At 39.6% G+C, this 16,864-nt stretch overlaps 1 protein-coding gene across 1 annotated transcript in view; it reads left to right on the top strand.

Annotated features, from left to right (window-relative positions):
- Window positions 1-13,549, top strand: part of LOC126263526 (insulin receptor) — a 102,584-nt gene extending 89,035 nt beyond the window's left edge. Inside the window, exons 18-19 of the mRNA XM_049960620.1 lie at window positions 4,649-4,785; window positions 7,127-13,549. Of these exons, the coding sequence (XP_049816577.1) occupies window positions 4,649-4,785; window positions 7,127-7,492 (503 nt within the window). The 3' untranslated portion in view covers window positions 7,493-13,549. The remainder of the gene's footprint in view (window positions 1-4,648; window positions 4,786-7,126) is intronic.
- The last annotated feature ends 3,315 nt before the right edge of the window (window positions 13,550-16,864 follow it).

Genomic DNA, 16,864 nt, shown 5'->3' on the forward strand with positions numbered 1-16,864 from the left:
TACATATGTCTGCTTGTGTCTGTTATGTGCGGATGGATGTGTGTGTGTGTGTGTGTGTGTGTGTGTGTGTGTGTGTGTGTGCGCGCGCGCGCGAGTGTATACCTGTCCCTTTTTCCCCCCAAGGTAAGTCATTCCGCTCCCGGGATTGGAATGACTCCTTCGCTCTCCCTTAAAACCCACATCCTTTCGTCGTTCCCTCTCCTTCCCTCTTTCCCGATGAAGCAACCGTTGGTTGCAAAAGCTTGAATTTTGTGTGTATGTTTGTGTTTGTTTGTGTGTCTATCAACCTGCCAGTGCTTTCGTTTGGTAAGTCACAATATCAAAATACCCAGGATACTGAACAGGGGTCAACAAGAGGTTCGCAAACTTACACACTTATTGCCCGAACTGCCCGTTTCTCAACCAAAAATATCCTTTTAGAATGGGAAGATTTACCCCAAAATATAATACCATATGACATAAGTGAATGAAAATAAGCAAAGTAGACTAATTTTCATGTTGAACGATCACTTACTTCAGATACTGTTCGGATAGTAAAAATGACAGCATTAAGTCTTTGAACAAAATCCTGAACGTGGGCTTTCCATGACAGTTTACTGTCTATCTGAACACCTAGAAATTTGAACTGTTCAGTTTCAGTAATCATATGCCCATTCCGTGAAATTAAAATGTTAGGTTTTTGTGAATTATTTGTTAGAAACTATAGAAACTTAGTCTTACTGTCATTGTATGATAAATGCTCGAAACCTTTTTATTCACTGAGATTTGGAGGTAACTTGACTGCAGCAGTGAAAGATTGGCAGCTCAAGAACCATACACACATCAGTAGCATCACAGAAAAACCCAAGTGGCATGTGAATACACATCCACAGCACATGGGGATTGACGTAGCAGGACAGGAACACATGTGCACAGCAGCGAAAAGGTTAATAGTAACATGATTTTTGCTGAAGATGCAACTATTTATAATGAAGCATTGTCTAAAAAAAGTTGTAGAAATATTCGGGCAGATCTTGTAAAAGTTTCAAAGCATTGGGAATTCTGGCAACTAGCTTTAAATTGTCAGTATCATTGATTACAACAGCAACTGTAATCAGTGAACTCACACAAATACTTGGGTGATATAACTTGTAGCGATACAATATAAAATTATCACATAGGCTGTGTTGTAGGTAATGCAGGTTGCAGACTTTGGTTCATTGGTAGGATGCTGGGAAATTGCAGTCAGACTATAAAGGAGATTGCTGAGAAACCAATTGTCTTGCTCATCCCAGAACATTGCTCAGGTATGTGTGACCTGAACGAAAAAGTGCAGAGGACATTGAACATACACAGAGAACGGTAACATGGTCATATTTGTTTGGCCACAGGAGAGCCTCATGGAGAGGTATTTCCTATTCTTCAGAAACACTGGCACCTTTCTTTCACAAAGTATGAGAGTTGGAGAGTTGTGCGTTTGAGTGTCTGTGGTAAGTTTAGGTGACTGTAGTGTGTGTGTGTGTGTGTGTGTGTGTGTGTGTGTGTGGTGTCATGATTGTGTTGGATCATGATGATGATGATGATGATGTGTCACACACCCTCAGTTCGTGAGACACTGTGGAGAGGTCTGGAATTTAATCCAGGTCATCAGTGCAAAGTCTGGTGGTCAGGTACTTTATACAACCACCCCTCCTCCTCTTTGATGTAAAGGCAAAGGGAAAGCAGCCACCAGTGTGGTGTACCCATCCAAGTACTGGCAATGCTTGATGTTTCACAAGATTTGACTAACTGTATCTTTCACAGAGGCATTTAGGTAATCATTACTGCATACTCCAATGGAACAGGTATATGTCCTAGTAAGTGGTACATTTTCAAGTACCAGACACCATGCACTTCCCAGTGGTACTGCAGCGTATAGATGTGGAAGTACACATGCCGATTCCTTCACTTTAAAGTTTTTTTCTGTGGTATATTTGTGAAGGATGTGACATGGTGGATGCATGCACGAGGAAAGCAGTTACATGGCTATACTGATTAAAGTTAACAATGAAGGACATCATAGACAGTGACATTATTGTTGTGAATGTTCGTTGAAAGAAATTGAAGTGTGGACAAGCAATTCAGTAAGCTGAACCTTGGACTAGGAGGGAAGATTACATTCCAGTACCTATTCCGTCGACAGAGGAATGCATAAAATACTGCAGCCAAGTACCGGATTACTGAAACAACAGGCAGCATTGTTAATGCTTATTGGCTTAACATCATGGTAGCACAATGAGGCATATTGCAACTCCTGGAATTGTAAATACTATTATAAATTAGAAATGATTGTCAATAATATAAGGAAAAGATAGATTGTTGCTTCCCACAAAGAGAAAGTTGCAGACAGGGATGACTAAAAGACATATACATGTTAGCTTTCGGCCCTAGCCTTCATCAGAAGAGGAAACACACACACATTCATCCACAAAAGCAAGTACACTTCATGCACACATAACTGCCATCTCCAGCAGCTCAGACTGGAATGCAGCTGTCATGTAGATTGGAAACAGAAATCTGGAGGAGGCGGGAAAATGGAAAATAGCACTGCATGGGTGCAGGGAGAGAAGAGTGCTGTCTGGTAAAGTGTATACGAAGTACACTGCCAACAGGCACGGCAGCAGGAAGCTGAGGGGCAGGGCGTTGGTTATTGGAAGGGGGGAACAACGAGTGAAAAAGGAAAAGAATGGAAAAGATGGGCATATACATTGGCAGAGGACAACACACAAAGATGGTGCGAGACAAGAATGGAGAGGTAATGATAGGACAGAGGGGGTGGATACTGTCGGGTGGAGGGTGTGGGAACATTATGTTACTGTAGGTTGAGGCCAGTATAAATTTAGGAGGGGAGAATGTGTCATAAGAATACTCTCATTTGCGCAGTTCAAAGAAGCCGGTGGTGGAAGGAAGGATCCAGATGGCTCGGGTAGTGAAGCAGTCATTGAAATCAAGCATTTTATGTTCAGCTGCATATTGTTCCACAGTGTAGTCTACTTTGCTCTTGGCCACAAGAGCTGCACAATAATTGCAGCAGAGCTGGTGTATAAACTGGCTGCTTTCACGGGTAGCCCGGCCTCTGATGGGTAAGATAAGCTTGTGACAGTACTAGAATAGGATGTGCTGGGTGGGTGGATTAGGCAGGTCTTGCATCTGGGTATTCCACAGGTATATAATCTTTGTGGTAAGGAGTTAGGTTGGGCTAGGATGTAGTAGAGGTTGGATGGGCAATGGAATACCGCTTTAGAAAGAATGGGAAGGATCTTGGGTAGGATGCCCCTCATTTTTGGGTCTGATGATAGGTAATTAAAGCTTTCATGTGATGTGTTTAAAATTTTCCAGTTTGGGGCGGTACTGGGTGACGAAGGGGGCACTCCTTGGTGGCTGGTTTTTGGGGGTGTTAGGGAAAATGGCAAGGGAGATCTGTTTGTAGATTAGGTCTGGAGGATAGTGCCTGTCTGTGAAAGCCTTGGTGAGGCCCTCAGCATACTGGGCAAGGGTGTTCTTGTCACTGCAGATATGCTATCATCAGGTGGTCAGGCTGTATGGGAGGGATTTTTTGGTGTGGAAATGCAGGTACTGTTGGTGGGTTTAATATGGACACAAATGTGGGTGGAGACATCAGAGAGGAGGTCAACATCCAGGGAGGTGACATGCAGGATTGAGGAAGACCAGGTGAAGTGGAGAGAATGTGTTAAAGTTGTGAAGAATGAAGATAGAATGTCTTGGCTCTGAGTCCTGATCATGAAGATATTGTCAGTGAACCTGAAGGACACCACTAGGGGTCTGGAATTTTGGAAGGCTAGGAAGGTCTCCTCTAGATGGCCCCTAAACAGGTTTACATAGGAGGGTACCATGCGGGTACCCACGGCTGTGATGCGGATTTGTTTCCTTTCAAACGAGTTGTTGTTGGGAGTTAGGATAAAATTAGTAAAACGTATGAGGAATGAGGTTTGGGGCCTGAAGCATGTTGGGAAATGTATTCAATAGCGGTAATGCCATGGGCATGGGGGATGTTGCTGAATAGGAAGGTGATATCTACAGTGATGAGTAGGGATCCAGGAAGTGAAGGCGTGGGGATGAAGGGGAATCGGTGAAGGAAGTGGCTGGTGTCTTTGATGTGGGAGGATCTTTGATATGGGAGGCTAGATTACAGGCAAGTGGTTGGAGGTGTTGGTCAATGAGGGCTGACATTCCTTCAGTGGGGGCACAATAACCAGTCTCACTGGGGTGTCCAGGATTGTTAGATTTGTGGAATTTGGGGAGTATGATAAGGTGGGTTTGCAGGGTGTCATAGGACTGGGGAGGGAAATGGATTCAGGGGAGAGGTTCTGGGAAGGGCCTAAGGCTTTAAGCAGGGATTAGAGGTTAGAAATGGCATCTGATTATTGTAATCCAGACCATGTTCTTAGACATAATTTTCCAATCTATTTTTTCTAATCATACTGAATTCTATTTAAAATCAGGACATAATTACTAGAAACCGTATATCACTAAGGAAGTCATCATTGAACACTACAGCCTGTAGTTACAGAAAAAGGGCAATAACTACCTTTTTTGAAACTGTGCTTACATGATTAGAAATTTGTTTGTTAAGAAAAGGAAAAGAATAAGAAACACGTGTCTATTACAGGTTCCAAAGGACTTCTTCCAGTACGGTGGATGGCACCAGAAAGCTTGAAAGATGGTGTTTTTACCAGTAGTTCTGATGTCTGGAGCTACGGTGTAGTGCTGTGGGAAATGGCCACACTTGCTTCCCAACCCTACCAGGTAAGCAAGCTGAACAGTTTCACCAATCTGACAGTTCATTTTCAAAGCATGTCCATTACCGTTTTCACATTTAGGCTGTATGTTACCTTTTCTGTACAACTGGACTTTTATACTGCTTCACAAGATCTACTTATGTTTTTTAAATTCCATCGAATCATCTAGCCCTTCATTATTATTACTATTATTTCCTTCATATCATCTTTTGTTGTTGTTGCTATTAACTTCTTCTTGTCATTTAAAATTGTTAATCAATAAAGATGTTACATTTCTTGTAGACTGCGCATAAATTTTTCATTTCATCATGGCAGACCGAGTTGAATAACACAATATATGATATATCCAGTCTTTAGGTTATGGTCACTGTAAATCTGAAGGTGCATTTCTTTGTCATTAGTTCAAGTTTCTTCTCTATTCACTCTAAATTCTGAACTACCATCCAGTCCAGAGCAGTACATCTGTGTGGACAAGCTTACTCACTTTCACGCGGGTGAGTGCTCACCTCGTGTGACCCCACAGCTGTGTTGCCTTTCCGTGCATCTAAGAAGACGTGCCAATTTGCTACCTCACAGTGCAGTGCGAGGCATAGGGGGAATAAAGGAAGCCTGCACACACTGCAGGTTCATGGCCTTCGCACAAGGAGTGAAATCCACACGGCTGTGCCGAGCAGGCAGCTGAGTCATTAGGCGACGTAGTATTGCTCTTCTTCAGCAACTTCCACAAAGCTACGTGATGTTTAATCGACTTTTTCCCTGCACACTCCAGCAGAGTAAACACAACTCAGATTGGCCACGAGTCTATAGTGCTTTAACCCAGATGCTCTATGCTTCCTAGACTTTGCTGTGCTGCCATAGTTCCCATGCAAGGGTCTTGTACACCCCTCTGTGCTGTCTGTATATTTCATACTACAATTCCTAATTGTGTTCTCTCTGTACAGCAGACCTTATCTTATCTAATTGCAACCATTCATGAGACCCAAATATAGTTCTCTTTTCATGTTTTACAAGTTGTATTAGCCACATGTACTGCTTTAATATTTTTTTATCATTCTGAGAAGTTTTGCTAAATAGTACAACTCATTTGAAAGGAAGAAAATGTACAGTTCTAGGAAAGGTGGAATGCCATACAAATTACAGATTACAAGGTAGGTGGTTATTAATAAAATGGCATTTTCAGCCTCCAATTCGCCTCTCTTCAGTCTATATAGTTGTCTTACCAAGGCACGTGCCAGGAGTGCCACCAGGTGGCACTCAAGTCTTGTTGTGGGCATTCATCATTATGTTTTGGGTCACCATTATGTATTGGATTGCATACTGTGAGAAGTAATCTGAAACTCTGCCCCCCCCCCCCCCCCCCCAACATCAACATCACTGAGTGTCCTCTTGGCAGAAAGGCAGAAAACAAACATTCTGTTTAGCCATTCTTTTATTGTACTGGTATTAGACGTTCATGGAGGCTTTCCTTTTAACTCTAACAAGTTATTCTGTGACCCTTCATTCAGTTTTTCTCTGTAACCACATTCAGTATACAGGTACACCATATTTCTGTATGTTCCTTCTCAAGTGTGTTAAAGCAGATAGGTTTCAAGTTACTTATTTGCACCGAGCAAGGTGGCACAGTGGTTAGACACTGGACTCGCATTCTGGAGGACGACGGTTCAATCCCGCGTTCGGCCATCCCGATTTAGGTTTTCCGTGATTCCCCTAAATCGCTCCAGGCAAATGCCGGGATGGTTCCTTTGAAAGGGCACGGCCGACTTCCTTCCCCCTCCTTCCCTAGCCCGATGAGACTGATGACCTCGCTGTCTGGTCTCCTTCCCCAAACAACCCCCAACCCAACTGGTTTGCATTTCGAATTATAACTAATATCATAACATGTACAAATCTTAATTCTCTCTGTGGAGTGAAATACATGTATCTTCCTTTTCTTTACTCATGTTGGCTTCGGGGTTATCCATTGTTTGTAGATAATTAAGATTTAAATGCAGGTCTTTGATATGCCTTTCAGTTTTATTGTGTATTTTCATGGTATTGGACTTCTCAGTATTGACAGATGAGTTTTGAACTATGAGATTCATATTACTCAATTCCAAAAACCGAGTGAGGTACTACTGTGGTTAAGACATCCTGATCTGGCCATCTGGTTTTAGTTTTCCTCAGTTTCCCTAAATCACTTAAGAGAAATGCTGGGATGATTCAATTTTAAAGGAATTTCCTTCGCTAATCTCAATGTATGCTTCATCTGTAATGACCGCGTTTTCTCTAGTCCTACAGCTCCAATATTTCAATTAAGTTAATGTGTACTTTAAAGAGTTATATTCTAAAAATATATTTCTCATTTCCAGGGACTTTCAAATGATCAAGTTTTACGTTACGTTATTGACGGAGGGGTGATGGAACGCCCTGAAAACTGCCCTGACAAACTTTATGAACTTATGCGACTGTGTTGGGAGTACAGTCCAAATGAACGTCCTGCATTTGTAGACCTCGTATACATGCTGCTCCCTGATGTCTCAGAATCATTTGCAAAGGTGTCATTCTACCACAGTCCTGAGGGTTGTGAACTAAGACAGCACCGCATGGATGTGGAGAAGGCTGAAGATGATCCGGCCACCCCACTACGCGAAGACTTCCACGCCAACGGAAATGGCGGTAACGGCGTCAACGGCTGGATCGTATCATCTCCTACGACTCGCACCACGCAGTGTTGACCGAGGAGGACAGTAGTAGCCTCTCTTAGTGGTCTGTTGGGAATTGAACTTTGATGAAAGCCTATTTTAGGTACATACTTTGCCACAAGTAGTTCCCCACACAGACATGCTAAAAACGTTGTGAATTATGCCAGGTGATACAAAAATTGAATTATAAAATTATAGGTTGTGCCTTTGTGTGACCTGGTTGCACAGGAATTGAAATTTGAACTGTGAATTTAACACGAAGCTGCAGGTTTTGACTCTTGGATGAGTGATTACCTGTTCCCACGGATGGCATCTAATCTGTGATTATAACAAATTACTGCAATAGAGACTGATAGGAGAATTGTTCCCAGTGTATTTTATGTACTGCACAAAGTCTGGAAAACTGCCCATTTCTAGACACATCATCAAAGGCAGTGCTTCTAAACTGGCTGTGAGCATTTTAACATAAGTAGATGTTAGTAAAAAATACGACTGCTGTCACACTGGACTGATTGTAAAAATAAGAATAGGTTTAATTTAATGTAATGAGTGAATTGCAAGTGGTGCATATGACAAACAAAACTTAGCTCAGCTTGTGACAGACTGACATGATTTTTTTCATGGTATCTTTGCAGTTAGAACCAAAGATGTCAGTCCGTGTGTGGCTTCCAGAATCAACTGACATATAAGTGACTGTTATGGAAGTGACATATACACTGATATTGGTGATGTCTTACATAATAAAATGCACTCTTCATTCCTGTTTGATCCAGTGAGGTGGCCTTTTCACTGCAGAAGTGTAGTCCTGTGTGTTTGTGAGTTATCGTATTCTATTAAAGTGTGAGTGATAATGGTTATAGGACGTGTGAACACCATGGTAGTGTGCACATTATCTGTTTCCGAAAAGGAGTGAAGAGTTACGAAGGGCTGGTCTGGTGGATATATATCAGTGTCCCCCAGGTCTGATTTTAGCCAGTGTTACTGTCAGTATTTATGTTAGTTCATAAAAATTTTCAGTTTGTTTGTTAATAGTATTTATTCCTAATATGGAACTACATTACTAATGTAAATTTTTTGTAATTTTTATTGCTCTATCATTTCCAGTGATCAGTTCCTATCTCTAGAACATGATATCTTTTCAGTGTCTTTGTAGTGTATTTTAATATAGGCTGTTCAACACTGGTCGTGTTGTTGTATACTGATTCAGGTGTTATTCCATTGTAATGTAAATACGTAAAGAACTTCTGGGCAATGTCTAGTGAATTGTGTATTGTGTACTGCATAAAACAGCTCACTACATCTCAGCTCTGTTAAGTTATTGAACATTCTCTTTTTTGCAGGTGTTGTTGTACCTTTAGAAAAAGGTCATTCAGTGCCTAGAAACTTGTTTCAGTAAGTTGAGAAGTAGTGCGCATATATACGTGTGTGTGTGTCTGTGAGTGAGTGAGTGAGAGAGAGAGAGAGAGAGAGAGAGAGAGAGAGAGAGAGAGGAGGGGGGGATTTCATTCCATGTGATGTAAATTATGAAACTGCATATCAGCAATTTTAAGTTCTGTTCAATTTCACTTGAGTGAAAACAACTGTAGATTAATTCTTAATCACAAAGTGTTAGCACATTGTGTTCTGTTGGACACCTGTGTGAATGCTAAAAGACAAATAAGATGATTACTTGCATTAATGGTATTAGTGGAGCATATTGTGACAATGGGAAAGATTTCATTTGGCACAATGAGTTTAGTTGTTTACTTCTGTTTCCATTGAGAGAAACAGGCAAAAGAACTTGCAGGATGTATGTAAAATCGTAACTATACCGTCAGAAGAAGCTGCACAATGATTCTTGGTGGTAACTAAAGCTTTCAATACCCATGAGATGTTTTTTCAGGTAACTGAAGTGTGTAGATTATGACTAAGAGGTACCGGTATGATAAATGGTCCATTACCTCCAAAGCTCTAGGACTTTGTGGAAACCTATTCATTTGTTTTAAACAACGGAAAGTCCAGGATGTGATAACAATAATATGAGGAAAATAGGTTGTTTTTCACCACGTAGGGGAGGTGCTGAATGAAAGCAATGCTAGAAATATTTCAGCTCCTGTGCAAGGTACTTTTTCAGAAATGGAAAACTCTCACACATTCACACAACAACAACTCACACACGACCACTGCCTCTGGGTGTTAATGCCAGGTTACGACTGCACCTGAATGGAGCAGAAATCTAACTGGGGTGGGTAGTGGGGGTAAGGAAGAGGTGTGGGGTTGGGAGAGAGAGAGAGAGCAGGATAGGGGTGAGAGTGTGCTGGGAGATTGTGGGGACAGGATTGGCTGCTGAGTGCAACATCATGAGGCCGTGCTGTGGAGAGTGAGAGGGAAAGGCAGGGCAGAGATGAGAATAGAGAAGTAGAGAAGAGGAAAGCACTGTGTAGGTGCGCTGACAACATAGAAGTGTAGTACTGAAGTGGGAGCAGGGAAAGGCGATGGGCAGGTGGAGGGCAGGGTTTTTTGTGTAGATAGAATGAAATTGACAGTCAGTGGCATTATTAACTTTCATATATATGTTCACTCACTCATGTCTTAAAAAAAAATGGAAATTTGTCTACACACAAATACACATACACACATGACTTTTCTGTTTGCTTTTGGAGAACTCAGACAGAAATGAGCTGTGTAGGAAATTAATTTTAGCAGAATAGCTGTTAAGTTCCTTCATGTAGGGCATGATTGTTCTTGCAGAGAGGAACATTCATGAATCTTGAACTTTTTTCTGATGCACTGAATACTCGCTGATACTCTGGGATTAGAGCCGGTTATTATTTGCTATCACACATGATATTTCATCTGAGTAACTGCCAGACATCTTCAGGTGAAGCATTGTAGACTGACATCAGCTACCCACATCACTAACATCTCGTACGCGGCTTCGATGATGCCTGACTAGAAGATAATTGGCAGATCCCTGGTGAAATAGCATGCATGATTGTGAACAAAGAATGGGACATACTGAAGAACATTCTTGCTGGGGAGTGAAATACTTTTTAAGAGTATTGATTTTTAGGCTTTGCAGCACACCAATATAGTATTTGAAATTACGAGCTTTTTCCCTCTCACAATCAGTAATATCTGTCCCTGGGCTGTTTCTGGGAAATTCCCAAATCAGGGCACTGCCAGCCAGCCAGTAGCCAGATGTGTCATCACATTATCGAGCTTTCTGTCATTCCTTATTTTTGCCAAGAGACTATTTATTTATTAATTTTTTTCAGCTTCTTTGCCACAGGAGTAAACTGTTATATCCATATATTTTCTGTCACTGTCAAAACTTGTTAAAGATTGTCATTATGATCTTATCATTGTTGTGATTAGATGCTTACCATACTTTCTATTCATGTAACTTGAGCACTTGCCCGCGAGAGGCAAAAGTCCCGAGTTCGAGACTCAGTTGGGCATACAGTTTTGATCTGCCAGGAAGTTTCATAACAGCGCACACTCTGCTGGAGAGTGAAAATCTCAATCTGGGAACCTATTCATTATCGTCTCAGCTACAGCTAATAATGCTGCATCATATGTAAATCAAGTACACCTCATCTTTACAGCACTTATTGTTAGTGCAACCCTGTGTTTTTTCTTCAAATCAGTTTTATATCTCTTCTTAAAGATAAATTTTTGACAATCTTTCTGCTTAATACACTGGTGTCATTTACTAACTCCATCTGCTATTTCTTTCAAAATTTGAACTTTTATTTCTTGTTCAAGAAGCATATTGTCTCACAACAGTTTTTTTGATGTGTGTGACGAATATGTGTAGACTCTACAAAGGCTTTATACAGTACACTTTTGCAAAAACTTTTTCCAAGTGTGCAGTAATTATGCACACAGGTTTGACATCCTTATTGTGTTTAAAACAATTTTGGGTGACCGAAACAATGCCATAAACTGTGTCAAAAGGATAATTAAAATGTGAAAACTGTAAAGTGGCATTGACACAGATTGTCTGGCCAGTACTTACATTTATGAATTGAAATTTCAAGTACTTGCTAACAGAAACAACTTAGGAAAAATATGCTTGTTTCCCGAGTACAAAAGTAACAAAAACTAGGTGTAGTTCTTTTCTAGTTTTGTTTCTATCGAAAATACTTGAAGTTTCACTTCCTGAAGGTAAGTATCGGCCAATGTTTATGTATCATAGTAATCTTAAAAGTTTTAATTCAGACTGAAGTCTGAAAAACAGTTTTCCCTTAACGTGGAAGAGGAATGTATTTTTTTTTTTTTCACACAGTTATCATCTTGGTTGACTTATTACAAAATATTGCCATTCACACCTTAAGCCCAGGACATAGGTGACAGTAAAAACTGAATGAGATACCACCATTGAAGAAGCTGTGGTCTCTCACATAAGGTGGAGTGAGTTCCAGTCCCCAAGCAGCTAATAATCCATCCTAATCAAATAGTGAGATCCTATTTTTGAAAATAGCCATAGGAAGACAAAAATGCCATTGTTTTGGTTGACAAAATCAAACCTGCAAAAACACGATAATTACACAATTCTTGTTTGAAGTCTGTTGCAAGTTATTTAGGCCAAATGATTTCAAAGGATCATAGGTACAGTAAAAGGCAAACCTACAGTGACACTTGTTATAAATATTCCATAACCATTTTACAATCTGTAAAATCAGGTTTCATCTACAATTCTAAGTTCTCTGTCTTATACACAACTGTAATCAGAATTTGCTGGTTTTATGCTCAGGTATCTTCACGCATTTTATTAAACTCCCTGACATAATACACTCTTCTTTATTGTAGAAAACATCAGTGCAAAGTAGAATGTCTCTTTGAGGTTTGGGAAACCCATTACTTAGCTCACTGGAGTGTTTGATTGTATGTGTTGATATGTTATCATATATTATGTTGGTTTCTTTGCTACTTATCTTTATGGCTTCAACAGCTTTGCATAGAATATATAGTCAATATTGTTAATTTTGGATGTAAATGAAGTGTATGACAATTTATATTGCCATTATTATTTTTATTACACTTCACCAAAAGTGAAATCTAGGAGATGATGAAATATGACTGTATTGAATGGTGTTCATGATGATATCTTGTAATAGTGAAGAGATTCATTTAAAGTAATGTCTTTAAATCACTAAATTGGTCTGAATCACTGTTTGCTTGGAATTTGCAGACTTGGATTCAAAGAGGTGTACTATGCCATTGTATTCCAGCCTCTTTTTAGTTTTCCTCATAGGCCATGATCTTGCCTTTCTGTCAGTACAGGGACAGATTTCATTTCTACTTCATTTTCTATATGCCAACAGAATTTGTTACAAAAACATTACGGTAAAAGGTTAGAGACTTTTAACTATCCATCATACCTCAGTATTACAGCTTGCTGGGGACAGCACAATAATATGCCACACATTGGCTGACAGTGCTGTCATTCAACTTAATCATACAGTGGAAAGGACAGGTGTTAATAATTCAGAAAACACAGTTCATGAACTTCTGATTTCGCTAGTAACAATAATTTTATCACTCATTGTATGCCAAATATTATTATATCAATAAAACTGGCAGCAGAAACAGTAATTATGAGAACTGTATCATATGACAGTGATTGTATTTCATTAGAGAGATAAGAATGTGCCAGTTATTTTGCATTTATAACCAAAATTTCGCTTTGTTTGAAATTTTTTGTGCTGTATTTTTATGTAACCTGCAATGGAAGTAATCATCTTGTTTTTCCAGAAGGCTTGACACTTAAGATATTTTTAGTGTATCAGTATTGAAAAAGACTCAGAAGTTCCATGTGTAGTTGTTGTAATAAAATAATTTTAAGAAAATTATCTCTGAATGCTCCATTACTCTCCCAGATCTGCTACAGAACTGATTTCTCTGTCAGTTAAGCCTGTCAGATAAACTGCCACATTAAAAAGTGTTTCAATGTTTGATGCAAATTGCATTTGATTAAAAATGTATGTGTGTACTTAATAATGAGACTTTTATTCCTGTTTCTTTTTCCTTTTCTTTTTCTTTTTTACTTTTGTACTCACATGATGTACAAATATTTATAAGGAAAAAAAAGCCTTGGTACCGTGACAGTGATGTTGACTTTATTTTTCCCTGAATTTTAGAACTGATATAAAACTTTTTTTTTCATTGCAAGACTTAATCAACCTTTTACACTATAAGAGAGTTTTCAAATGATAAGAGAGAAGACAAAACAAATAAGATGGATGACTATGTAATCATCGGTAACTGATACCACAGTATAGTTGTGAGTAACAGCAATAAAATGAGGTCGGGGGGAGTCACTCATTTACACATCATGTTCCACAAAAAGAGGAGTGAGAGATTGATATAACAATTAATTTTTTATACACAGGTACATTACAGTATACAGGGCATGTCAGTTTGTATGTTGAAAAATGTCATGATCAGTGCACATTTTCATATAATATTATTGGTATATACTTTACAAGAAAGTAACATGAAATAGTTTTACATTATTTTAACAGTACATCATGTCAGTCAGATAGATATTGGGGTAAAATATTATATGACAAACACCAGCAAAGATTATTATTTTCTTTACCTTAGAAAAACATTTACTCAGTTTTTTCCTGAAATTCAGGTAGTGGATATTCTCCATATATTGCTAGAATGCCTCTACAAAAGGTTACCTGAATTTTCATAAGCCTTTTAAAATTAATTTGTAAATGTGATACCTCAGTGAATTTATTAGTACTATACAAGTAGCAATGTCTGTGCCACTTTTGAAATTTTTAAAGGAAATCAGAATTTAATTTCTAAGAGCAACCCATTACAATACCTTTTTACCACAATATACAGTTCCTCTTGGGTGAAGGATAATTTTTACCCTGTGGTGAAGGATAATTTTTACCCTGCTGGATGCAGAAAGTATTTTTTCCACATGTTGTATCAAGGAAACGTTTATTTCTGTTGTAAGGAAGTTCTTGTAGGGTGTAAATACAGGATGTTCATGAAGTCTGGGAACACTTTGAATTATTTATTGCACAAGAACTAAACATTGTACAGATGTTATGCGTATTGCATTTTGAAGAGAAACTCTGAAAGTTTTTTTTACAAATATTCAATATGGCAACCATCAGTGACCTGGCAGATGTCAGTATGGTAATCGAATTCTTGCCATACCTGTCCCAGCATGGCATCATCGACTGTGGTAGTCTCTTTCTGTATTCTCTCTCAGAGCTCTGCTACATCACGTGGTAGAGGTGGTATATACACCAGATCTTTAATGTGTCCCCACAGAAAAGAGTCACACAAAGTGAGATATGGTGATGGGGGAGGCCATTTCATGAAACAGCTGTCCCCTTCTGTAGCATGGCTGATCCATTGATGCGGCAGCTCCACGTTCATGTACCCACGAACTTCACGATGAAAATGGGGTGGAGCCCCACCATGCTGAAAGATGAATGGAGAGTCTGATGCATTTGAGGCATCAGCTATTGCTGCAATGTGTCCAAGTAGGAATGTCCAGTGACTGCTCTCAGCGAAGAAGAATGGCCCATACAGTTTTCGACGTGACAAGGCACAAAAAACATTTATCTTTGGGAATCACGCTCAAATTCATTGCATTCGTGTGGATGCTTTGTACCTCAGATTTGACAATTATGCCTGTTCACTTTCCCATTAGTGTGAAAAGTGGCTTTGTTGTTAAAAATTAAGCGATCAACAATGCCGTCTCCATCCTCATTCACTTGTTGCAACTGTTAGCAAAACTCAAAATGCTTGTCTTTGTCGTCATCATTGAGCTTCTCCAGTAGCTGCAATATGAATGGTTTCATAGACAGCTTCTGTCGCAGGACTTTCCACACTGTCATTGGAGCTATTTCGAGTTCACGGGATGCATGATGCACCAGTTTCTTTGGGCTCCTTATGAATGTCTCTGTACACGCTCCACATTTACTTCACTCACACTGGGGTGTCCGCTTCCCTTTGCTGGGCACAAGCAACCCAACCCATCGTAATGAATTTGTTGTGCCAGTGGTAAATGACCTTCCTTGTTGGTGGCTTCTTATTGTACTTGGTTCAAAACATACGTTGAACAGCTGCAGCACACTGGTTTTTATTGAACTCCAACACACAGAAAGATTGCTCCGCACCTGAACTCACCATGTTTGCGATTAGCACTGACTATCGGCAAATTACCAAACTACGCTGTCGCGATACATGAAAAAAAAAAAAAATCTTTCAGGGTTTCTCTTCAAAACAGTCATTTTATTAGAGCTTTTTCCCCATTCCATTCACTTATGAAGCATGGGAAAAAGATTGTTTAAATGCCTCTGTGCATGCTGCAATTAATCTAATCTAATCTTGTCCTCATGAACTCTATTCGAGCAATATGTAGTGGGTTGCAGTATATTCAAAGAGTCATTATATTCAGCCAGTTCTTGGAGCTTAGTTTTAGACCTGTGACCAATCATGCTGCCCTTCTCTATATGTATTCAATATCCCATGCTAGTCCTATTTGGTATAGGTTCCAAACACCTGAACAGTATTCTAGGATGGGTCACACGAGTGACTTGTAAGCAATCTCTGTTGTAGATTGCTTGTATTTCCCTAGTGTCCCACCAATAAACCAAAGTATGCTACCTGCATTATGTGATCATTGCATTTCATGTCTCTAGTAACAGTGGGAGGGTCTGACATGTGGATCACTGATTTTGATCTAGTTTTGCAGCAAATTTCTACACTGAAAATGAAGAGACATGTATTTTGGCTCCCTAGCGTTTGAAGAAACCGAGGTCAAAACTGATGACGGAAAGTCGAATTTTCAGTGCTATATTCACTGAAATATCATCTAAAAATAGAATATTTTATTAATATAATACAGCATCCAAAGTTAATAAAGTTTCAATTATTAATGTTTCTGTGCTTTCATGCTGTAGCTTGGGCACATGTCATTCTATGTATCCAGCAGAGTGAGGTCGACAGTCGAGCAGCATTGGCCTACAAGTCTGCTGGTCTGTGTTCAATTGTTGGTCCTGAAATTTTTTTAATTCAATATTTTTTTATGTATCTGGCAATATTATGGTAATTGGAATACATTTCTTTCCCTTTTTGGAAGTAAATCACCTGGAGGTGTGATTTATAATCATAATGTATCGACAATTAGTTTCATCATGATACTTTGGTATCCCAGCATGATGAGTATGAAAGCCCTCCAGAATGCATGGACCTAGATGACAGGTGCTAGGTGCCACTTGTAATATTTGTGAGTGCTGCTTTCACTGCCTCAGCGCTATGTGTGGGCCACATCCCATGTGCCAGACTATCGGTATCAGCGACTGCATTACAAAGCTAGCAGTGCAGGGGCCTAGACCTCAGTGATGTTCTGACTGCAGTTACATACTATTCATTGTAGTCTGC

The sequence above is a fragment of the Schistocerca nitens genome, chromosome 6 (assembly GCF_023898315.1).
Source record: "Schistocerca nitens isolate TAMUIC-IGC-003100 chromosome 6, iqSchNite1.1, whole genome shotgun sequence".
Taxonomy (NCBI): Eukaryota; Metazoa; Arthropoda; class Insecta; order Orthoptera; family Acrididae; genus Schistocerca; species Schistocerca nitens.